The 26,432-nt window shown below is 36.2% G+C and overlaps 2 protein-coding genes and 2 long non-coding RNA genes across 5 annotated transcripts; all 4 read left to right on the forward strand.

Annotated features, from left to right (window-relative positions):
* Positions 1–4,080: 4,080 nt before the first annotated feature.
* On the forward strand, positions 4,081–7,797 carry LOC129453572 (uncharacterized). The gene is made up of 5 exons (XR_012366031.1): positions 4,081–4,167; positions 4,301–4,625; positions 4,879–5,001; positions 6,359–6,450; positions 7,463–7,797. It is a non-coding gene; the product is annotated as an uncharacterized lncRNA (long non-coding RNA).
* A 1,970-nt stretch (positions 7,798–9,767) lies between these two features.
* LOC129453573 (uncharacterized) lies at positions 9,768–12,261 on the forward strand. Of its 2 annotated transcripts, XR_012366035.1 has the most exons (4): positions 9,768–10,772; positions 10,858–11,401; positions 11,627–11,736; positions 12,039–12,261. It is a non-coding gene; the product is annotated as an uncharacterized lncRNA (long non-coding RNA). The 2 variants fall into 2 exon arrangements; XR_012366034.1 differs by having other exon boundaries at positions 9,768–11,401.
* A 6,898-nt stretch (positions 12,262–19,159) lies between these two features.
* On the forward strand, positions 19,160–20,924 carry LOC141359540 (arrestin domain-containing protein 3-like). Its single transcript, XM_073862168.1, has 3 exons — positions 19,160–19,286; positions 19,394–19,650; positions 19,783–20,924. Exons 1-3 carry the CDS (start codon positions 19,166–19,168, stop codon positions 20,080–20,082), a joined length of 678 nt encoding a protein of 225 aa, XP_073718269.1. The 5' UTR covers positions 19,160–19,165; the 3' UTR covers positions 20,083–20,924.
* Positions 20,925–21,843: 919 nt separating this feature from the next.
* On the forward strand, positions 21,844–26,079 carry LOC141359542 (U6 snRNA-associated Sm-like protein LSm3). Its single transcript, XM_073862171.1, has 4 exons — positions 21,844–22,062; positions 22,281–22,384; positions 24,819–24,921; positions 25,017–26,079. Exons 1-4 carry the CDS (start codon positions 22,042–22,044, stop codon positions 25,095–25,097), a joined length of 309 nt encoding a protein of 102 aa, XP_073718272.1. The 5' UTR covers positions 21,844–22,041; the 3' UTR covers positions 25,098–26,079.
* The last annotated feature ends 353 nt before the right edge of the window (positions 26,080–26,432 follow it).

The following is a 26,432-nucleotide window of genomic DNA, read 5'->3' on the forward strand; positions in this document are numbered from 1 at the left end:
TGCAAGTCAATCCGCCCCCTCCAAATAAAATTGTCTTCATAATCTTCAATCAAAATCTGAAAATACACTTACCCTAAGAAAGGCGGTCTGATGACATATTTGGCAGAACACTAATTCAGATTTTTCTAGATCCAATCGTTTGGCAATCGAAAAACAAGCCACACCTTCTATTTTCCATTTTTATAGTTAACCAAACAGATCCAGTAACTCTGACATACAAGTAAGCATAAAAACACGACAACAACAAAAAAGATTGTTGTTAACTTAAAAGTATGATTTCATGCTAAAAACTCCCATGACTTTCTTGGAAACACAAAAGGAGAAGTGTAACTAAAAATCCTGGCTCCTCCTTACATTGTCAAAAAAGAATTGTCAAAATATGCTGTCACTGGGACTTTCAAAAAGTACATTGTTGCACCTAAAGAGTTCATATTAGTACCACAGAGGTGCATATTTATACTTAAGAGATCTTATTAGTACCTCAAAGAATGCATATTAGTATACCTAAAGGTACACATTTCTATATGTCTATACCTAATGGTATGCATATCTTTTTAAAGGGTAGTGTTGTAGTGTTGATTCCTTTTAAAAGGAATCGACCGCATTTTTACTCGGTCTCGTCTCAGTCTCAGACAAAGAGGGCTCGAAATTTTATTTCAAGACCGGTCAAGACCACAACTGATGGCACATCACAAATTTATTTTCTATCATTAATTTTATGCAGTTTATTCAGCTTTGGCATATGATGTTGGGATTGTTTAAGCATTGTTTAAGTTTCTCCCAATAACAGTTTTTCTAATATTATTACTAAAAACACCTGCATTGTGTTAAGTGGATGACAAGCCATGGAAAGACAGTTCAGAATAAATAGTTAAGTTGATTTCAGTGTTTGTCACTTTTATTTGCTTATAGACAAAGATAAACACACAAACACACACACACACACACACACACACACGCACGCACGCGCGCACGCACACACACACACACACACACACACACACACACACACACACAGAGAGACAAGAAGTGCCTCATATGCATATTCCACATTTTATCATAAGTGTTTTAATGCAGTGACTGGTCTTGACTTGGTCTCGGCCTGTCTTGGTCTTGGTCTTGACTTGGTCTTGACCCTTTCTTGGTCTTGTCTCGGCCTGTCTTGGTCTCGGCCATGACTTGGTCTCAGTTTAGGGGGTCTTGACTACAACACTGTTAAAGGGTACTGCCTCAATGACAGCTAAAGCCATATGATGATATTATTAAGTTGATAAAAGAATGTGAGTTTTGAGTGATATTTATATTAAAAGGTTTTTACAAGTTTTTTCAGGCTCCATGCACCATAAAAAAATGAAACTTGGATCAACTTAAAAAATTACTTCAAATTGATAACACCTAAAAAATGTATTTTTCTCCTAAATTAAAAACTGTCTTGACTTGTCTTCTCAGGAGCACAAAGGGAGAAGTTCAACTAAAAGTGCTTGTTGCATGAAAGGTTCTACAGAAAAGGTAAAAAAAATTTTTTTTAAGCCTGAATGGTACTTTGGGGAACCACAAAATGATTCTCTATGGCAGTGTTTGTGCCTTGGTGCCCCAGTTTTAGTTCATTGAGGAACCAAAGTGTTTTTTCTGTGGCATCACTGTGGAGAACCTTTCAATCACCTTTATTTTTGTGTACTGTTAGGATCCAGGAGGTTAACCTGGAATTGAAGAGTTGAAGGTAAATAATAGCAAAACCTATTTATTATAATACCTAAGGCAATGCATGAGAACATCCATAAAAATGTCACTTTAGCTTTTGAATCCATTCATTCAGTTTTAAAATATATTTCTAAGGGCACATCAACCTGTTTTGAGATCAAGAACACACTGCTAACAGAACCTTTTTTTTTTTTATTACAGTTTTTTACGATTGCTTACACAAAATCTTTTCGTGTCACACGATTTTTAAAAGCTCTCACTCAAAGTGCAAAACTACATGCCAAATCTTCAAAACCATAAGCTATTTCTCAGCCTTTTGACTCAGTTTTCAATTGCATAAAACATTTTTTTCAAAACACTACACACAATTCTCTACCTAAAACACAAAGATCTATGAGGAAGTCACTTGCTTTCCTTTTCCAAACACAACCAATTAAAATGCTACACTTATTCACCAGGTCACACAGACACACTCCTCACATGTGCAAACACTAATTGCTTTACTGATCACTAACCAATCACTGCTTTACTTTACAGTGGTATAGATAGGCCTATAAATAGGTCAAAGGTCACTGTTTTGTCAATCTGCACCCCCCCCCCTGCCAATTCCTGGAACAGGACCCCACACACAATTTACTGTATTCTACTGTAAAGAATATACGTTTGGTTTACATGTTTATAATTTTATTGTATGCTAATGTATACAACAGTAATGTTTGGCCTACAGTTTTTTCCTATTGCTAACACACTAAAATGACATGAACAGCACAACTATTTAAACTGACACACAGAGAGCAACAACTCTTCTCAAGTCTCCAAAAGTCTAAACACATTTTCTGCTTTACACACATTTTACAATTCACAATGGCACTTTTTAAATGCACTGAACACGGATCTCTGCACAAGACACAACAATCTGACATAAAGTCCCATGTTTGCCTTTTCAAAACAGTACAATTCAAAATGACACTACACGAGCTAAATGGCCAATATATGTGCCACCTGCCCAAACACCTGAATGGTTAATTGTTAACACTTCAATCAGTATGTAAGCACTAGAAAAGACCACAGGAACGTCATTGGCCACAGAGCCATTATAGATGTTCCTGGCTAACGTGGTGGGAACATCACAATGTGTGCTGCCATCTCCAATATGGATGGTGTCCTCCACCGTCATGCCAACCTTGATACAACACAGCCCATATTCTCACATTTCTAGAAAGACTCCACAACATTCTCATATCATCAGAGTGTATGAATGATGTAGACCAAAGAAACCGGTATGTTGTAGTATGGCACAACATGAGCTTTCATCGTGTAGCTCCAGTCCAAAACTGGTTTGCTGACCACCAAACATCCACCGTGCAACACCTCCCACCACACCCGCCACCCTTGAACCCCATAGAAGAGCCACATGGAAGGCACACGACCAGCAGCCCTCCGTGCGCATGCCTCTTTTGCAGGCTGTGGAAGAGACATGTGATGAGATTGATGTTGGTGCAATTTAGGGATGGATAAGGCGCTCAAGGTGCTTCTTCCCTCGATGTCTGGCAAGGGAAGATATTGCCTGTGATGTGGACGAGGCGTTGTGACTTGTTTGGTGAAAAATAAAAAAAATTCAACAGCATGTGTGTGCATCCGCAAACATCCTTGTGCATGCAAACAATCCAACACATATTCCAGCACTATGGCAAAGCATACCAAAGAAAAGTGCACTTTTCATTATGCCCAACTGTGTGTAGTTGGTTAGACAAAAATCTGGTAATATGAATGAAGTGTGTTCCAATTTGTGTCAAATTTTGATTTTGATAATGTTATATGTAGTTTTGGTTGGAGTGCTTCATTTTGCAGGATATATGTGGTATTTTGCTATTTGGGTGTGTGGTTTTGTAAATTGTGTTAAGTTTTTTGATAAAACCAGACTAGTTTGCAAAATTGTGTGTTAGCAATTGGAAAAAACTGTAATAAATATTTTCTGTTTCTACATTGCATTGGCGTCTCCGGTGTACTTTTTACCCCTCTTGGCAGATTACTTTCACTGTAGAACATTGTATTGAATTGTAGATATAAGCCTATGAAAGACCAAAGAGCTTTAGATTTAGAACAGCAGTGTTTAGATGGTATATCCAAAAAGTTATTATTATGAAAGAAGTGTTTGCCATTTGATACAAATGTTTCATTCTGACATGGGTCATACGCTGCCTTTTACTAGTAATGACACACTTTAAACAACACAAGAAGTTATAAAGCATTTGTGTGAGTAACTGAGTGTATAAACAGGATTTTGAAGACTAACAATGTGGTCAGTGCAAACCTGACTACTTCCTCATGATGTGGTGTGTAATACATCAGCTCTGAGCTTCAAAACTCTGGGTTAAAGTTTCTCTATATATCTGTGAGGAAATCTAGACTGCATCATGTTTATGGTCACACGCTTTAGAGGGAACATCATGAGGTTACAGTTCTGTAAGTTATTTCTGTTTTATTTTTCATATCTTTATTTATGTTTTGTCATACATGATGCATAAATAGATCTGTGATGTTTGAAGGTTAATAATCGTTATTAATGTCTGTTTTCAATTTTGTTTTCATGTCTTAGATCTTCTCATATGGGCTCAAACTGTAGATGCTTTGATGGATAAACTAACAGAATTGGGAAAGAATGTGACTATAAACTGTGATCTAGATGTGAAAGAGGTTAACTGGTTTTTACTAAAACTACCAGATCCATCAGTTATGATATTGCGCTCCATGAAACATGAACCTTTTTACTACAATGAAACATTTGCAAAAAAAATATTTTATTCAATCAAAACATCAACTGTTTATAAATAATGTCACTCATGAGGAGATAGGAGTTTATTACTGTATGAACACAGACACAACAAGCAAACTATTCAGTGCCACCAGATTACACATCACTGGTAAGTGATTAAAGTTATAATTTGTTATTTGCTATGTGCTGTTTAGATACAAACATGCTAGAACATAAATACTTATAACTACAAACGTTAAATAAAGCCTTCAGTGTTTGCACAGTGCTAAATATACAGTACTATAGTCAACATTTGAAGTGAAGTCTTACCAACACCCAATACCCGTTCTTGTCTTTGGACAACTTTGATGAACTTTTTTGATCCACTTCAAATGTTGAATAATGTATGTTTTAAATTACAGTGTCAACTCCAGAAAAACAAAATAATACTGAGCCGAAGTGTACTAAGCAGTCATCTGAACAATGGCTAATTATATCCATCATATCTGCTTCGTTAAATGCTGTTTTGCTCATTGTGATTATAGGTGAGTGATTTCTTTTCTCTACTTTAGATGTGAGATAGATACACTACAGTCTTAAAAGAAGAGTTCAACCACAATTTAGCATTTGGCATTATGTACACATCCTGCTGTCATTCCACATTTGCTAAATATTTTACAATGTCCTTTATATGCTACATAAGGACTAGGGTTAACCCTAACCCTAACCCTAAGGACTATCCACCTTGTGTGATACATTTCTAAAATCATTTGAATTAATAAAACACCGTTAATAACTTAAAATAGTAGGTTTGAATTGACTTGCGAAACCAAGTTGTTTTTTAGTGCATCTACTTGCGGCTATAATAAAGATAGCATGTTACTACCACCCTGCAGACTTAATAGGTTTAAAAATTAATTTATTCCATCTGCAATCCAGCTTTTGAATATTACAAAGTAAACCTGGACTGAAACATCCTACTTTCATAAAAAAATCCAGATTATTTACTCACCCCCATGTCATCCAAGATGTGTTTGTCTTTCTTTGTTCAGTCGACAGGAAATTACTTTTTTTTAAGGAAAACATTCCAGGATTTTTCAATGGACATCAATGGTTTCAATGCAACTTCAAGGTCTCTAAAAAATCCCAACTGAGGCATAAGGGTCTTATCTAGTGATAATACCAACTTCTCGTCTTGCACCAGCCGTGTGATGCATACAGCGCAATCTTATGTATTGCAAAATCATGTGGAATGGTCACGCATTTGCGGACCATTATAAACAATAAACTAACACAAAGACATTAATAAGTATAATTTCAAACACAACAATCTGAATGCTCATCTTTCTCCACACTTGTAAACACTGAAGCAATAGTTTCCACATATGTCATGGCGCGTCACACGGCTCGTGCAAGATGAGAACTTTTTCTTCTTGCCAAAAATTACAACTGTTTCGGTAGATAAGATCCTAATGTCTCGTTTGGGATCTTTCAGAGCTATTTAAAGCTGCATCGAAACAGCAATTTTAAACTGCATTGAAACCGTAAACTGTTGAGGTCCAACAAAGTCTATTAAAGTAAGAAAAATCCTGGATTGTTTCCTTTTAAAAAACAAAAAATGTTCTCCACTAAACTATTTATTCACTATGCTAATTGTTAGGTGGTTTATATAGACATATGTATATATGTGTTTTTTGAGTTTTTATTGAATGTTATTTTATGTGATGCAGCTCTTGTAGGGTGGAACATAAGTTTGCCTTGCCTTAAACAGTTGGCCTACATGACAACAAATGTTTTGGGTGTTATGCCATTTTGCAATCTAGATTTGAATAGTCAGTATTTTCATTTGAATGTTGTTACTCTCTATTTAAGTTCAATCTGTATTCACCTTGTTATTCCAAGGACTAACGAAAGTGTTTGTGTGTGGAAGTAAGACAACCAGCAAAACCCCAAAAACTCAGGATAACCTGCCACAACCTGAAGATTCGGGGCAGGTAAACAGCTAGTAAAATCACAACATGAGTTTTGAAACAATTTTAAAGTCATTCACTGTTCAAAATCATAGAAATTCACAGAATTGCATCTATTGGCTTTTAAATACTTAAACAACATTACACACTTTTTTGAAAGTGGGTTAGTGCTAAACAAATTTGATCTCCTTTGGGTTTAAATGCATATATTGTTTTATGTAATGTTAAAAATATTTCCTTATCTTTATATTTGATGATGTAGAAGATTTGAAGTTGTGTGACATTTATTGTGTGACAGTTTTACATTTAAATGTGTCTTGTCTTTTTAAGTTTGTTAATGCCTGACAAAGGTCAGTGGACAAAAACTCTGTATGTGTTAATTCAAAACTGTAAATGTGTTAAATGTTTAGTTGTTCACAACTTAACAATGTGAAATGAGTAGTACTGTGCGCGCGTGTTAGCGAGAAGTTTAGCAAAAGACAACCAATCAAAAACTGCCTCAGTACTGACCTAATTTCATGTGCTTGATGTGGTTACAAACCCTTCAAATACATATAGTGTCTGCGTCTGAGAGAAATGTGTGTCTGCAAATATGCATTAACTGGAGTGTTTTTTTTAGTACACTCTTGAAAAATAAAGGTGTTAAGTTTCTTCTCAGCGATAGAAGAACCATTTTTGGTTCATCAATATTAAATCGAAATAATGTTTGAGATGAATTCTGAAGATGTTAAAGGTCCTTTATAAAACCGTTCAGCCAATAACGGTTCTTCTGTTGCATCGTGAAGCGTCTTTATTTTATAAGAGTTTAGCAAGAGTGAAAACAACCTTATCTGATTTAAGACGCAACATTACCACAGATGCACTTGTTTGTCCAGTGTTACTGATCTTATAAATCTGCAAATAAAAACCCAGATAAGGTTCACAAATGATAAATCATAAAATCTGACTTCACTAGATTTACAATGACCATGAGGCAACGTGTCTAAACATGAACATCAGATGCTAATAATGTATTCTTTCATTGTTGTTGTTTCAGTACGCTGAGGTGACTTTCACCACACACTGCAAGCCCACCCAAATCAACAGCACTTATGCACTTGTACAGCTGCCTACATCACAAACTTGTAACAACAAATAACTTTATTTAGTTTCCTATTGCGTTATGATTTACTTTGTTGTGATCTGTATGTAAATGTAATAATGTGTTATTATTAGATATGACATCGCTGTGGGAGCGGATGTTTTAGAAATAACAACGGAAGTTGTGCTTAACATGTTCTTTTAATAAAGAGTCACATGGGACATGTAAATAAATGATGACTACATTTTCCTACACTTTTAGATAAAAATGGCTCATAGCTGTCACTATAGGAGGACCGTTTCAAAAAATGCATCTTTGCATCTAAAGAGTTTATTTTAGTACATTAAAAGTGCCAAATGTATAAATATCTTTACCTAAATGGTACATAATTGAAAGCTAGACTGTACTAAATGACATATAAAATATTAAAAACTAAATGTATATAAGCTGAATCTCTTATAGATTTTCAGTAAAGCAACACATGCACAGCTTCACTTATACGTGGCTAACACCTTGTAACCCACGTGTTGCATGTTTTTCTATAAGCTCAGAGACATGTTTCACAATACAAACCTCAAAGTCTGGCCTACTTTTTAAATCATTTAGTATACATACTCTTTTAAAATAAAGGTGCTTCACTATAGAAAAATAATTGTCATCTGAATTGTTTCATAAAGACCCCTTAACATCCAAATTACCAAGTATATATTTTTTTGTAGTCCATAAAAGTTCTTTGGATGATAGTTTTGGACTAGATTAGTCTTTAAGGAGCCCGGAAGAGTGCATGTCACATCTTACCCCATCTCCCACATCTCTGACCTCATTTATACAACACACATTTCCTATCAGGCCTTTACTTCCTCATGAAGTTACAACATGCTTACCATCACCAACATAAATTGGTCAGCAGTAGAGAGCATCCTGACCTGCAGTAACATGCTATGGTTCACCAGCTATAGAGAACAAGAGAGACCTGCAGCAGGGGTTAAAAGCTCAAGAGCACTATAAAATGTCTGGGTTATTTTTTAGCCATGTTTGGTAAAGAGTTTGTTTTTGCATGAGAGCAGAGACTTTCTTACACTGTGTTCCAAACAACTTTGGTGTCTTTGGTAAAATTTTTCTCCTTGCTGAGCATTAAGATGATATAGACACACATCCTCTTTCATGCAGATTTGCAACATTTCCAGTCAATTAAAACATGTTCATTATTTCCCAGAAGTTAATGGTTTAACTATTTTCTTAAAAGCACATTCCACTTTTTTGGAAAATGTGCTCATTTTCCAGCTCCTCTGGAGTTAAACTTTTGATTTGTGCTGTTTTGGAGTCCATGCAGCTGATCTCTTGGTCTGGAGCTAGCACTTTTAGCATAGCTTAGCATAATCCATTGAATCTGATTAGACCATTAGCATCACACCTAAAAAATAATTAAAGAGTGTCGATGTTTTCCAATGATATTGCGCAGCACTTGAAAATAGTCCCCTTGGTTACTTTCAATAGCAGGGGACTGTTTTCGGCAGTGCGTAGTATCATTGTGCCTGCTGCGGCCGTGTTGCGGCGGCGGAGTCCTTGATTGTTGCGCCAGAGTGAGAGTGTAGTTCCTAGCCTTATCGGCCTTTTGATATTTTTCCTATTTAAAACTTGACTCTTATGTAGTAACATCGTGTACTAAGAAAATTAAAAGTTGAGATTTTCTAGGCAGATATGCTAGGAATTGTGCTCTCATTTTGGCGTGGTGATCGGGGACTTTGCTGCCGTGACATGGCTGCAGCAGGCGCAATGATATTGCGCAGCGCCTGAAAGTGGTCCTCTGCTATTGAAAGTAACCAAGGGGACTATTTTCAGGCACTGTGTAATATCATTGTGCCTGCTGCAGTCATGTTACGGCAGCAAAGTCCTTGATTATTACGCCAGAATGAGAGTATAGTTCCTAGCCTTATCTGCCTTTTGATATTTTTCCTATTTAAAACATGACTCTTATGTAGTAACATCGTGTACTAAGATGGACAGAGAATTGGGGGTTGTGATTTTCTAGGCAGATATGGTTGGGAGCTTCGCTCTCATTTTGGCGTAATGGTCAGGGACTTTGCTGCCGTAACATGGCTCTAGCAGGCGCAATGATGTTGCGCAGCACCTGAAAATTGGGGACTATTTTCGGGTGCTGCGTGGTATCATTGGAAAACATTGAAACGCTTTGGTTGTTTTTTGGCGTGATGCTGGTGGTCTGGTCAGATTCAGTGGATTGTGCTGGGCTATGCTGGGGGTGCTGGCGCCGGACACAGAGATCAGCTGAATGGATTCTAAAATGGTAAAAATCAAGTGTTTTACTTTAGGGGAGCTGGAAAATTAGCATATTTGGAGGGTTCCTAGAAAGCCACTTTCTATTTTGTGTAGCTCAACAATCTATTTTGTGTTTGCTGCACATCAGCACTCTTTGGTTTTATCCACTGTGATGACTGATTATGGGGACATGGTGTTTGTGTTTTTTAATATTTATTTTCTAGTGAAACAGGAAGCCATGACTGGACAACATCATGTTTCTGGTCAGTGTTAATATACTTTAGAGATATTTTAGTCATAAAAATTTCTAGGGGTGCCATTAATTGTCCGCTCGATTCGGGATTATTTGCGCTTGAACAATTATATATTTATTTAGATTTTTTAAATGTAATTCCCATCGTTTGGGCCCCAAGTACCTATTTGATAATCCGGCCCTGACTAAGAGGATCTAATGAGCACTGGTCACTGCAGCAGTTTCATTTGATGTGTATGGCCTTTACTTAAGCAAGGGGGCGACATACGGCTAATATGAAAATATGAACATCATACAAATAGGCCACAGCTATATTAAATGCCATTTTTTGATAACGACATAATCCTAAACAAAAAATATATCTTCTATATAAAATGGCACTGTTTAGTAAAAAAAAATTGAATACAGATAGGAATATATACTGTTTTATAGTGAAACAAAAATTTCACTATATTTGATGGATTGCAAGTTTAAGTACTCACATTATGAAACTCACATTAAAACAGTGGAAACTATATACCATGGCATTGGTAAAAACGGTGGGTTGAGTGAATTATCAGGTTGAGGACTAAAAGACTAAAATGTGGTCAGTGAAAACTCGGGTTACTTCCTCCTCTTAGTTCTAAGAGATTTCAGTTTATTACTCACCAGTGTGAAGAAATCTACAGGCAATAGACGTCATGTTCAACTGTTTTCTCAAATGCTTTAACTTGAAGATTATGCAACTTCTGCTATGTAAGTTCATTCTATTTTATAAATATGAATTCACTTTCCATATAGTAATTAGTCATTTATGATTGTCTATGATTTCGTCTCATAGATCTTCTCATATGGGCTCAAACTGTAGATGCGTTGACGGATCAACTAACAGATTTGGGACAGAATGTGACTATAAACTGTGATCTGGATGTGAAAGAGGTTAACTGGTTTTTACTAAAACTACCAGATCCATCAGTTAAGATATTACGCTCCATGAATACGGGACCTTTTTACTACAATATAACATTGAAACAAAAATATTTTATTCAATCAAAACATCAACTGTTTATAAAAAATGTCACTTTTGATGAGTTAGGAGTTTATTACTGTATGAACACAGACACAACAAACAAACTTATTAGTGCCACCAGATTACACATCACTGGTAAGTGATTCAATCATGTTAATCGTATAACATAATTACAACTAAAAAATCAACTAAATCCTTCAGTGATTGAACGGTGTTTGTTATAAAATTACAGATCAAATTCGAGGATGCCAAAATAAAACTGAAGTGACGCATTTTGGGCCGACTCTGACACAATGGAAGATTATTGCCATCATATATGTTGTATTTAATGCTGTTATGCTCATCGTGGTTATAGGTGAGTGATTTATAATTTATATGAAAAAACTGTATGATCTCAAAGTATAGCTTGACATTAAATGAACATTACCACATTAACCAAGCTTTGTGTTTGTGTCCTAAATTAAAAAATGGCACGTCACATGCGGTTACTTCACACTAATGCTACTGATGCACATTTGGACTTGGACTGGGTAAAATTTGCTTTTCAAATTAAATCTGAATTTTCCTTTTTTATTTAAAGGACTTGCAGTCGCTCTTATTCATAAAAGAACCAGAAAAAGCACAAAACAATTTGAAGATATTGACCCACAGGTGCTCATGGATTTTGAAAAAGACTCAACACAAATACAGGTAAGTGAGATAAAACTGATTATTATTTAATATCACAATATAAAAAACATAAAGGATAATTTACATTCAATTCATCAACATGTGAAGTGGAGGGGTGACCTACATTATAATGCTTATATGGCAAATTAACATTTAAGTTTAATTTATGTTACAGAATAAGTTGAAAATATCACATTGTAAAAGATTAGTTGTCTATTTATTTATTTTTAGTTCATTAGTAATATTTGACTTAATTTGAAGAAAACTGCAACACATTTATATGCGTTTTAAATGCTAATATTAATTTCTTCATTGTTTTTCAGTATGTTCTGGTGGACGTTCCCACACGGTTTTAGTCTAACCATGTCAACGACACCTAGACAACTGCCCAAATGATGAACTCCGTAACATGACTGATCCTGCTTCATTGATAAAGTATATTCATTATGTATTGCATAACTTTGTTTATGTAAATAATCTTTAATCTTTAGACTCAGTTTATAACCCAAAGACTGTTTTAAAACAAATTAAACATGTATAAAGCATTTGTGTAAGTGATTGAGTTTTACGAATTAAAGACAATGTGGTCAGTGCAAACCTTAGTGCTTCCTCGTGATGTGGTGTGTAAAAAACTGTATGTTTCAAAGCTCTTGGTTAAAGTGTCATAGCTCAGAAGTGTGAGAAAATGTATATCATGTTTATGATCAAACACTTTAGCTTGAAGATTCAGGCCTGTAGAGACTTTCAAAGATCATAACAGATTGGAATGTGACAATACATTGTGATCTAGATGATTTTATTAGCAGACTACAAGTTATTACGCACTCATACCAGAATTAAAGATTTATATATAAAAGAATTTATGCACAGACAAAAAATGTGTGGATCAGGATATATGATGGGGAAATAGGGAAAGGGACATATATAATAACAAAGGAGAAATCATATATAATATATAAATATCAAATATATTGCTGTTTTTCTAATAATCGCCTACTTGCATCCAATCGCCTACTTGTATCCAATTGCCTACTTCCATCCAACCTTCTACTTCTATCCAACCGCCTACTTGCATCCAACCGCCTACTGGTATCCAACCGCCTACTTGTATGCCACCGCCTACTTGTATGCCACCGCCTACTTGTATCCAACCGCCTACTTGTATCCAACCGCCTACTTGTATGCCACCGCCTACTTGTATGCCACCGCCTACTTGCATCCAACCGCCCTACTTGCATCCAATCGCCTACTTGCATCCAATCACCTACTTGCATCCAATCGCCTACTTGTATCTAACTGCCAACTTGTATCCAACCGCCAACTTGCATCCAGCCGCCTACTTGAATCCCATCGTCTACTTGAATCCCATCGCCTACTTGTATCCCACCGCCTACTTGTATCCCACCGCCTACTTGTATGCCTCCGCCTACTTCTATCCAACCACCTACTTGCATCCAACCGCCTACTTGTATCCAACCGCCTACTTGTATGCCACCCCCTACTTGTATGCCACCGCCTACTTGTATCCCACCGCCTACTTGTATCCCACCGCCTACTTGTATCCCACCGCCTACTTCTATCCAACCGCCTACTTCTATCCAAATGCCTACTTGCATCCAACCGCCTACTTCTATCCACCCGCCTACTTGTATGCCACCGCCTACTTGTATCCCACCGCCTACTTGTATGCCACCGCCTACTTGTATGCCACCGCCTACTTGTATGCCACCGCCTACTTGTATGCCACCGCCTACTTGTATCTCACAGCCTACTTGTATCTCACAGCCTACTTGTATCCAACCGCTTACTTGTATCCAACCACCTACTTCTATCCAACCGCCTACTTCTATCCAACCGCTTACTTCTATCCCACCGCCTACTTCTATCCAACCGCCTACTTCTATCCAACCGCCTACTTCTATCCAACCGCCTACTTCTATCCAATCACCTACTTGTATCAAACCGCCTACTTCTATCCAATCGCCTACTTGTATCCAACCGCCTACTTCTATCCAATCGCCTACGAAAAGTCGAGAAAATGATAAGCATCTGTAGAAACAACGATGCATTAATATACAATGCCTAACCTGCTATGCAAAGGATCTGGTGCACAACAGTACTGGTTTGGGAGAAGTTTAAAAAGTTGATGATACATGGTGTGTTGGATCATCGGCCCTGTATTAGAGCACTAGTCTCCTCACGGAAAAACGGATGGGCTTGTGCAACGCGCCATCCACATTCCAGTGCCTTATGCGATTGGTACTACTCCATGGGATTCAAAATTGTGACGCATATCTTGATGACATCATTGTGCCGACAACAAGCGGACTGACTTTAAGAAGTGATAGATCTTTTTTTACTTGTATCCAACCGCCTACTTGTATGCCACCGCCTACTTGTATGCCACTGACTCTGAGCCACTTCCTGATTTTTATATGAAAAGGAGATTTTATTATGAATTTGAAGATATCAAATTCTCTTTTAACTTCATTCCGAGACGTGGTGTGTTTGTGGGAGCGGGAGACAGGACTCCTGGTGGCACATACCATAATGTGTTATGTTCTTATGTTGTCGGCACCGTTTGTAACAATATATGTGTGTGTGTGGTTGCCAACCGCAAATAAACAGTAAAGAAGAAGACAGCTGGGGTACATATTTTGACCAATATTTTCTGAAAGTGTAAATGAGCCATGTTTTCCATTGCAAAGTGTCTTCACACTAGATTTTCTGCCAACCTTCTGGTTTTGTGATCTACAGAAGAAAGTCACACGTGGATTTGGTAAATGCGTACAGAATTGTCAGTTTTGAAATAAAAATGGGACAAGGTTCTTTGTCAGACACTATATGCACTGTAAAAGTTGGATCAACTACTTGATCAATTATTTCAATTGGTAACACCTAAAATTGTATTTTTATATAAAAATATTAAAAACGAAATAAGCTGAATCTCTTTTGTACTATAGATTTTCAGTAAAGCAACACATGCACAGCTTCACTTATACGTGGCTAACACTTTGTAACCCAGGTGTTGCATGTTTTTCTAAGCTCAGTGGCATGCTTAACAATACAAACCTCAAAGTCTGGCCTACTTTTTTAATCATTTAGTATACATACTCTTTTAAAAAAGGTGCTTCACGATGACATAGAACAGTTATTTTCAGCTAAATTGTTTCATAAAGACCCCTAACATCCAACGTGTTTTTGTTTCAAAATAGTTTTTTTGTAGTGCATAAAACTCCTTTAGATGATAGTTTTGGACTAGATTAGTCTTTTAGGAAATGCACCTCTTCCCATCTCCCACATCTCATCTCGGCTGATCTCCACAACATTTCCCATCAACCTAATGGAGGCTTTACTTTCTCATGAAGTTACAACATGCTTACCCCTAACATCACCAATTTATATTGGTCAGCAACAGAAAACATCATGATGCAGTAGCATGTTATGTTTTACCAGCTATAGAGAACAGGAAAGACCTGCAACAGGTGTTAAGAGCTGAAGAGCATTCATTGCACTATAAAAATGGATGGGTTATGTTTAAGCCGTTTTTTGAATGTGTCCTTAAAAATGCAAATGAGCTGATTTCTGCACTAAATGGCAGTGCCGTGGTTGGATAGTGTAGATTAAGAGGCGGTTTTATCCCCTTCTGACATCACAAGGGGAGCAGAATTTCAATGAGCTTTTTTCACATGCTTGCAGAAAATGGTTTACCAAAATTAACTTACTATGTTGATTTTTTTCACATTTTCTATGTTGATTATTGCACGTAAACACGTAAAAAGTCAAATTTTCATGATATATCCCCTTTAAATTACATATTTATTCAAGTTGTTTAAAATTAATGTAAGTGCAACAAGGATTTTATTTACAGTGAATGATACATTTGTTGTTACATCCTTGCCTGTCATCCCTAACCGGACTTCAATTCCCATAATCCTCTTCACTCCCTCACCTGTCATCTATTATGTTTATCATCATCATTTTCTATTTATACCCCGTTGTTTCCCTTAGTCTTGGTCTGTTATTGTCAATGTCTATTGTTGTCATATGTTAGTGTGTTTATTCGTGCTCATTTTTAGTGATGGCAAAACGAGGTTTGCTTCGCAAATTGATTCAGTTTTTCGAAGCGTTCGAAACACCACACACTGGCGACATCTGCTGTTCAAAATAGCGTAAAAGCAGCAAGATCTGTTCAAACATTTAACTTTTTACAAAATAATAGCAAGATTGTTCTAAAAATATGTTTTTAAGAAAAATTAATTATTTAATTTAATTAAGACATAATTGAAAGTGTATTCTGTGTTTTAAGTTTTATTTATGGCAAACAAATCATTAAAACGAACTCTCTTTTTAATTATGCACATTTTTGTGTACAAAAAGTAGAAAAAAATTGTAGTGTTATTCGTCAGAAGGATGGATGTTTTGTGAATTTGCATGATAAAACTGACCATATTAGACACTGGTCATTTGTGATCAACTCACACTAGTGGTGAATCGTCGGATTTTTTTAAACAGTTATGACGTAATGAAAGGCTTGTTCGACTTCATGCGGCGCCGCAAGAATCTGCAGCCGGATGACGTCAAAGTACCGCGAGAGCTAGAAGAAATTAGACATCGTATTATTCCTCAAATTATTATCGCGGTACTTTGACGTCATCCGACTGTCGGTTCTTGCAGCGCCGCATGAAATCGAACAAGCCTGAGGCATCGTTTGCTAATATCACGTGACTAGCCAGTTTGAAACACGCTCAGAATGATTCAAAATCAAAAAAGATTCGTTAAAGTTTCGCAACACCTGAACACGCCCACTTCCCAAAGGACCCAGTCCCTGGCTAGGTGAACACTACATACAAACACACACACAAACATGGCACCAACCATCAAAGAGCTCAGTGTTCATTACGATCCGATAAATGAAAGCAATACATTTGCTAGTGGTGACATTGTGGAGGGGCGAGCTGTTTTGGAAGTGACCAAAGAAATTAAGGTGGACAGTTTGTTCGTGAAGTTTACGGGGGACGCACACGTACACTGGACCGAAGGCTCAGGCGATGATGAAACAACCTACAGCGACCATGAAAGATACTTCAAAATAAAGCAGTATTTCATTCAAGACAGCTCTAAAAGAGGTACAATTATATAAACGTCACTTATAAAATATGTAGCGTGTGTGCAATCCTAAGTTGTAACTTTTATACGTAAACAAACAAGACTAACAGCAGTGTTAACCAGTGGTGACTATACGTCCGTGAATACATGATGTCAGTCCAGTGATAAGCATTGCTGAAATTCATCTGACAAAAATGTGCGCAAAGAAAAAAATAAACAGAGGCATTCGTAAGAACCGGAAATGGATAGTGTTTTCAACTAAACCACTCGAGGATTATTTGGGATCCGAAAGCTAAACATATTGGGTGGTCATCAAAATATACGCAGTCTTATATCCAAAAGCGATCCAATAAATAATTTAATTTAGACTTTCTCTGTTTAATGGAAACCCGGCTCCATGAAAACTCCCCATCTGCTGTTCTCATAGTTCCGGGTTATGATGATATTTACCAAAGGTACAGAATTGACGCAAAAGGGGGTGGAGTTATGGTTATGTAAGAAACTCAGTCCACTGTTACGAGATTCAATTGCAAAATCAAAAAGATCTGGACATTCTAGCCTTGAATGTGATCATCTCGCCTCAGACTTCCTCAAACATTTGTTTTTATAAAACTTTTAAACAGTATTAGGTCAACTCGATTTTAAAGGAACACGCCCACATTTTGGGAATTAAGCTTATTCACTGTATCCCCCAGAGTTAGATAAGTGCATACATACCTTTCTGTCTGACGCGGCCCCCGATGGCTTGGCTTGGCACGGAGACTGGAGGTAGATGGCTCCAGCTGGCATACTGCCCCTATCAGTGACAAAATAACGCAAACATTTTCCTATTTATGTGTTGTGATTTGTATAGTCAGATGATATTTTGTCACTTATTGGCAGCAGTGTGCTAGCTGGAGCCATTGGCTTCCGGTCTTTGTGCTAGGCTAGGCTAGTGGGGGCTGCGAAAGACAGAGTTACATGAATATTTTAAGAAATTTTAAGAATATAACTTGTCAGTAACAACCCCGGGTAACACACAGTATCGGAATTGGATCGTCCTGTTAGTCCGATATCCGACCCAGCCAAAAAAGCCCGGATCAGCCCCGATATGATGCAAAATATCAAATTGGAGCATCCCTAAGCGACTTACAGTGCATTAAAACTGGTATACATTTTGTTGAATCTCTGTGTTCGAACCCGTGCATTTTGGGCTGCTGTTTTGTTTTTACCACTGCTTTTTGTTTCTAATTTCTATAGGTCAAGTAGAAAAGAATACGACTCTTATAAGTGGAGAGATTTGTAAGTAGGGGTCTTTTCTATTGCTAGATGCATGTCCACAGTAATGTACATTACACGAAACTCAGTGATATATAAAATGATTCTAGAATTAACTGTATAAAATACAGCCATTATAATCTGTTAAAATAGCCCCTCGCATTTGTATTTGATATTATAACATTTATACTTTTTTACATTATAGAGTAAAAGTAAACTCATACCTGTATTATTATTCACAGATGGGCAAACTGTGAAGCCAGGGTGCCATGTTTTTCCGTTCAGATTTCAGCTGCCACAAAAGTGAGTGATATCACAGAATTTGTTCACATGCAAAGTGAAATGATGCAATAGTCAGTTGGTGTCATTCCCATTCTTGTTTCAGTCACGGTGTGCTGTTAAATTATTCGAAAATAATGCACAGCTGTGCTGTTTTACCACGAGTGTGCAGTATTTTCAATTTTTAAGAAACTTGACAAGTTAGCTGCGCTGATATCGAAAAAAACAATATGTAATAACTCGCGTCATCGTTTACTCTGGGGTTTGTACCTTTTGCATATGCTTAACATGTACTAATACACACTTACACACTAAAGAAAATGTAAAAACATGAATTTGACCATTGGTGCTTTTTAATTTCAGGAATATGCCTCCATCTTTTAAAGCGTGTCATGGATGGGTAAAGTACAGTTTGGAAGTAAAGCTAAACAGGCCTTGGAAGATGGCTTCTACTAAATCAACAGAATTGACCTTCGTGTTAAGAAATGATGGCACCAATGATCATTTACTGGTATGAATTCATAATATTTGTGTTAAAATAGCAGTTCTCAACAAGAGGGTCACAGAGTGAATGGAAGTGTGCAGATTTACATTTATTGATTATTTATTTTTCAGATATTCTCTGTGTCATTTCACTTTATTTATTATGACTCAACTTGTATACTTAAATGTTCTGATTTCTTTCTATGAATTCAATATGTGGCTTAATGGCTACATCTGGTGGAAATTTTGTTTCAAAAGCCCATATAGAAATGTTGTATAATAACTGTACTATAGTTAAAGGGTTTAATGCGCTCTTATAAATATGTTGTTGTTTTGTTTTATACTGCAACCACAAGTTGGCACTAAAGACAAGAAGTTGAAATTCTTTGCCTCGGGAAAAACCTCAATTACAGCAACAACTGAGAAATCGGGCTATATGCAAGGTAACGTTATAAAACAAACCAAATGTATCTCTCAAGTGCAATGTCAGCATTTTCATGATTTATATTGACATGGTCTCAAGTTACTTATTTGGAATATCTGCTGCAAGGTGAGCAAATTAAAGTTTTTGTCGACATTGACAACTCTTCATCTCGTGATGTCAAGCTAAAATACAGCCTCAAGCAACATCAGACCTTCATTGCTGGGAAAAGTACTAATAGAGGATATAAAGACATAGTCAAAGAGACCAAGGACTGCATTCCATCTGGAGAAAAGAAAAAAGTCACAATAGACCTAAAGCTCCCACCTGACATGGATGTCACTATAGAAAACTGTAGAATAATTAAAGTGGAGTATGAACTCAAGGTGCTATTTCTTTTTCCTTACTGTAATATTTTTAGATTTAATTTCCTAATTTACATAAAGTAGTTATACGTTAGTTTTTACATGCATACAATTGTTTGCATTTTCGTGGTTCACATTTTTATTCTCTTTCAGATTTATCTGGATGTGCGCTTTGCCTCAGATCCAGAAATCAAATTCCCTCTGGTTATTCTTCCATTCGTCCAGCAGTTTGCTCCGTGGCAAGGCCCACCTGGAGGATTCCAGCCTAACCTCTTTCTACCTCCTGCTCCTGGTGGGCTACCACCTGCACCAGCCGGGCTACCACCTGCACCAGCCCCAGGGCTGTACCCCTGTCTTTTCAACCCAGAAAATGCAAATCCACCTCACCCAGTTTTTGATCTCAATCAAGGATCTTCTCTTAAAGGTGAAGCGGAGGATTTTCTCAAATATTAGAAAAGAACCGCCTTCTTCACTTTTAAAAAAAAATGCAATTGCGCAACACTCCTGATTGACAACTAGGAGGACCAATAGTCTTGATGATCCACCCGGAAAAAGAAAATCCTCCGCAATACCTTTAATGTGCCTTATTAGTATCATTTATCAGCCAACCTATTAAGAGCACTTACAGGTGCTGGTCATATAATTATTATCAAGTATGACTTTATGGATTTATCTGTGTGCGTTCAATTTATTATGGTGCCTTAAAACCTTATCACATTTCATAATTTTACAGTAAGTGGATAAGGTGCAGCTTTTAAAATGCCATTATTTTTTTGTCTTTGTTAGTTACCTGCAGTACATTTCCTTATACTTATCAGCACAGTGGGTTGTGCAGTTACACACAATATTTTTTTACACAAAGATCACAAGGTCAAAGCCTGAAAACCTCATAATTCTTATGTTAAATTGCACTGATCCTGTTAAAAGAATAACTACAACAGTACTCAACTACTAAAAAGTTTCCGTTTTACAGATAATATTTCAGTTTTTTAATACTATACTATAATCTGCATTAGTAAATATGTCTGTTTTTAGAACTTTCCAGCTGTATAAGTACTACATTTGCATTTTTTTAATATCCGTCCATGACTGTTTTCTGCTGGTGTAAAAATAATTTTACTAAATGCATTATACTTAAAAATATTTTTGTTTCGTTGGTTACTTGTAATACTATGGATATCAACAAACCCTGTGAAATGATCGTGATAATTGGTATTAGGATAAAAAACGTATTTCCTATGCAATGATCATGATAACTGGCATTATGATTAAAATAAAATATTTATTTTATATCAGCTTGATTGTATCTTATTTATCTTACAGCAATGTAATTAAAAACCACAAATTATGTGTTCTTTAATTTACAGTTCATTAAATTCATTACTCCCCCAGAATAAACTATCATAAACATTAACAATTAAAGGTGGGGTGCATGATCTCTGAAAGCCAATGTTGATATTGAAATGACCTTAACAAACACGCCTCTGATAACATATTAGTTTGAATGACGTTGATGGCAAACTTGGACTTGCATGACAATGACTAGTTAATGTATAGCTAATGTACAACATACTTTATAAAATCTTATAAAATCCATCCAGTTATAGAATAAATAATGACTCTTGTCAATTCAAGGTTCATGCTGTAGAGACTTTCAAAGATCATCTAATATGTGACTGTAAATGTAATGCAAATGCTTTACCAAAACTATCAGACAAGCTTCATACCAAAACATTTCTACTATATAAGATTTATACATAAAATGATGTATGCACAAATATGTGTATTAAAAAACTAAACCAAATGCAAATTTTGTCAATTGCCTATTAATAAAGCATTTTAACCAGTGTTAATGAATAATTTAAATATTTTATTTTACAATTTAAGCCAGTCACATCAGAAACATACAGTTTAAGCAGAAATACATGACTTTAAAATGGCAATAAAAAGTTACTCAGTGATATTTTTTTAGATATAAATTATTTTCAATCCGCTGATAAACTTGGTCACGTGTAACCTTTTACTTCAGCCTTGTTTGACTTCATCCGAAATGCTGATGACATCAAAATACCGCGAGACCGATTCGAGAAATCATTCTAAGGAATCTGCTCTCGCGGTACTGTGATGTCATTGCCTGTCAGTTCTTGCGGCGCCGCATGAAGTCGAACAAGCCTTTTGTTTGAGCTTTATATGATTTGAATCATATCTTACTGACTATAAACAGTATATTTCACTTGTTTTTAGTGTTTAAATGTCTCCAAAAAAAGCTAAAAGTGTGATAGTTGCCCAAATGGATGGTTTTATAGATCACAGAGCGCCGCTTGCAGGACAACACACAGTTTGTCAACCAAATTTTGCCGCCCAATGATTTGTGAAGCAGACGGTGAAAAGCATTGTGGGTAATTTTGAAAGATGGCGGACGACGTGGAGCAGGTTTGTTATTTTGTTTTAGATATAAGTGTAATAGTTTAAGCATTTTTAAGCTAATCTAAATTTGATTTTTTTTATCGGCAATAGCTACTATAGTGTTTAGTTAAATTAAGTACGGTTGTGATTCTGTGCAGCTTTTAAACAGGAGATGCGATCATGAACGTATGAATGTGATTTGTATTATATTATTAGTATGTATGCATAAAAACTTATATTTGCAGCCACCGGCCACAAACACAGTTGAAGAGCCTCTGGATCTGATCCGTCTGAGTTTAGATGAGAGGATTTATGTGAAGATGAGAAATGACAGAGAGCTGCGCGGCAGACTGCACGTGAGATCATACACCACTCCGTCATTACATCTTTTAATATCTAATATTATATATTTTCCATATAAACCCTTAACTTATAAAACTGATCTTTACATTGACATGACACCACAGCCATCCACTTTTCTTACCAAGATGCTGTTATTGCTATAATAACTTAAGGTTTAATGCAAGAATCTATGTTGTTTTTGTCTATAGTAACTTACCATATAAGTGTAATACAGTGTGTGTAAAAGATTCACATGCAGTTTAACATGTTTTTGTGTGTGTAGACTGTAGAGATGTACTGCTATTAGGTAGAAAGAAGTGTTAAAATCAACAACAAAAAATACATAAACACTTAACAAACTTTATTTAAACTAACGTAAATAATGTTGAAATTAAAATGAAACAATAAGTAAGCAATATTTTTTAAATAATCAATATTATATGAACAAGTACTTTGTTTAGTTCTTTGCTCTTATGAATGTTTTCAAAATGAAAGGTTAACTCCTAAATTGAATGAGATTGTTGAGATTAGCTTTTCTGTTTTACGATTGGGGTGTTAACATATTTGCCATATTAAATTTAAACCCAATTGCTCTACATCTTTGTATCTTTGAGTTTTTGACTGCTTTTGTCTTACCGAATGTAGTAGGCTATCCTGTCAGCAATAACCATATTTGATAACTGTCAGTTTACAGTACGTTCTCCTCCCCCATTCTTACCAAATATTAGTACGAAAAACAAACAAAAATAATAGGCCATAAAGAACAAATTAAATTCAAAGCTTGTTTTTCAGAAATACATCATAGATATCGCTAATGCTGCGTTTACACCAGCCACGGTAGAGGTGGCAAAAACGCGCTATTCACGCGTAGTTGTACGCTTGAACATTTGAGTTTACTTGCTTCATTCGCTCGTGAAATTCTAGTCATTCGAGACATTCACGCGGAAATTCGCGTCATGGGAGGGGCTTCTGCGACTCGTCTGAGACTCGGCTCGCTTCCTGTAATCACGTCACTACTACAGGAAGGTCCTGATTGGTTAACGCGGCGCGGAACTCGCGCTTTTCCCACGGCAACGCTCAATTCGTGCGTCATTCAAGCCGTGCCGCAGCAGAATTGCATTGACTTAACATGTACATCTCCCGCGCTTGCCGCCTTTACCACGACTGCTGTGAACGCAGCATAACGCTAATCTACACCTAATCATTGCTTTATAAATATCCCAAAGTGTCACAATAATTACTAAAACACTACGTCTAAAGTGGATTTTTAACAATGGGATCTGGCAACACCGACTCAAGCCGCGAGGGCGCAGAATTTGCAATCTTTGTCATTTTGACTAAACTACACAGTAAATTTTCCAAACTTAATTAAATGCACAATATATTTATATATACAAAAGATTGCTGGAAAACAGACCAATCTCAACATAACAAAAACTGTGATGTTACATTTGTGATGTACGCCTCCAACATGAATTACACATTAAATTAAGTTGTTAAAGGCGGAGTCCACGATGTTTGAAAGCCAATGTTGATATTTGAAATCACCCAAACAAACACGCCCCTACCCCAATAGAATCTGGACCTTCTGTTGATAGACCCGCCCCACACATACGCAACCCGGCATTTGATTTGATTTGATTGGCTATACGCGTGTTTTGGTAGTCGGCCCGTCTCCTTTTCCAATACGTTTTTCAAACATCGTGGACTCCGCCTTTAAAATGCTAAAACAAAGTTGTGACTGCTGAGTTAGCCCTATATGCTAGTTAATGCTGTATGCTAGCGGTTAGACTGAAGACTGAAGTTTTACTATTGACGTTACAGTTACTTATTACAGGTCCATTCTGAAAAAACCCTGATACAGACTTAAACATAAGGTCTGTTTACACACACACACAGAGCTACTGAAGGAGAAACAGCCAATCAGAGCAGAGCTCAACATTACCATTCATGACCCCTTTCATTCTAAAGCAAATCCTAGGGTTGTTAATGGACATGTAAAACTGACTCTGGATCATTTTTGCACTTAATAAAGCCACAAACCTTCTGTGTAGATATCAGAGAACAATTTAAAAGATTATTTGCATGCATTTTTTGGCACATTTAAATGTAAAAACTACACTGACTTTAATATTTAGCAGACATCGTGTGATCTGGATCATGCAAAACTAGTTTGGTTTTGTATTCTCACGTAAGGATAACATAATAATGCAGGCTTGATATGTTATTGTATAGTTGTAAAAAAACACACACTGATCATTTACATATTGCACTTAAAAAGCAAGCATATATAAGTAGACCATCTACATGTATGCAATTATAATTGTTTATTCATATACACACATTACTTTTTCTTGTTTCATGTTGCTAAATGCGGACTGCAATTGAGATTCAGTTCTTCTTACAATGTTGTGTTGACTGATTTCATGTCTGTTTGACTAACTGCACGCCTACGATCAGCACTTAAACATGATCCTGGGTGATGTGGAGGAGACGGTCACCACTGTGGAAATCGATGAAGAGACGTATGAGGAAATTTACAAGGTAACTGCTGTGAGAGCGATCAGATTTTGATTGTTTTTTATTCATCAGATGCATTACAACATGCATTACATCTCTCTCTCTCTTTGATTTTGCAGTCAACAAAGAGAAATATCCCCATGTTGTTTGTTCGAGGGGATGGAGTCGTGTTAGTCGCCCCTCCGCTGAGAGTCGGATAACTTCATTTGTTCGTTCTTTTTTTGGGATTTTTATTTTTATTTTTTTCAAGTGGATGGACTTTTAAGTGAATGACATTTTCACTTGAGCCACAGATTTCTGTTCGAATTTGACCTTTTATGTTTTGGAAACTCTGAAGCTGTTTGCACGCTTTATTTTGGATTGTATCAAAATACTAAAACGTTTCATGTTTTTCAAGTGTAATAAAAAAAGTGGTGATCTGTCAGGCAAACGTTTTCCATAAAAAATCTGTTGTGTTGGTCTAATATTTTCACACGAGGCATTTAATATATATATTTTTAAACTAAAAAAGCTTTGAGACCTTGAAAGTTTTAACATTTCTTTTCTTTTCTGTAGTTTCTATATTTTTATAGTTAATATCTTAAATATCTTATAAGCACAGAAATGTAATATACAGTTTTTTAGTGTATGCTACACTGATGTGTGACCAGCAGAGGGAGTCGCATCCAATCAAAACACTTTTCATGGTGCTCCGCTTGTGTTTCGTTCCCCTGTGTTTTAGTTCCACAGGGACGGTGGCTATTAAAATCGATGTTTTGATTACTTTTTAATGTTAAGCATCATCCATCTTTCCTGACAGCGCTGCACAATTTAGATTATATGATAAAAATACTCATTTATGGCCCAACTGAGAACACTACTTTTTTATTAAAATTGAACCCTTGTTTGGAAAAAGACCCCAAATATCACTTTCTCATGACAGGGGTCTTTCTCATTATACTTAAGAGGAGGATTATTTGAGTTTTTCCCACAGTCTATAAATAATCCTGTGTTGGCCAATGATAACCAAATCGAGCTGTTTTTGGGACAGGTCCAGAGAGGACACGGTTCAGACCAGCTGAAAATATGTTTTCAATCAAAAAATTGCATTTTTAGCGTAAACAATGACAAATAAGGTTGGGGGGAAGGATAAATCTTTTTATAACTAGTTTAAACTACATAACCTTTCATTGCAGAATAAAATTAATAAAAACATTAGTATGTTCATATAAACATTTCTTTAATGCACTTTAAGTTGCTTTAGGTCCTTAATTATAATATAAAATGTAATAAACAACAGAAAAGTAATGCATTATTATATAATAACAATGCCATGCACATGCAGGGATCCTCTTTGTGATATCATTTCCTGTTTTGTTTACAAACTGCAGGATTAGTTGGTTACACCTCACAGACTTATTTGCTGCAAAAGTTGAAAAAAAAAAAGTAAAAATCCTAAAATCGAAAGTAATTTGGGTGATTTACAGTTTTGAAAATGAAATAAATGAGTGAAATGCTGCCAGTCTCATAATAAAACTCATCGCATACAGAATAAT

This window comes from Misgurnus anguillicaudatus, chromosome 23 (assembly GCF_027580225.2).
Source record: "Misgurnus anguillicaudatus chromosome 23, ASM2758022v2, whole genome shotgun sequence".
Taxonomy (NCBI): domain Eukaryota; kingdom Metazoa; phylum Chordata; class Actinopteri; order Cypriniformes; family Cobitidae; genus Misgurnus; species Misgurnus anguillicaudatus.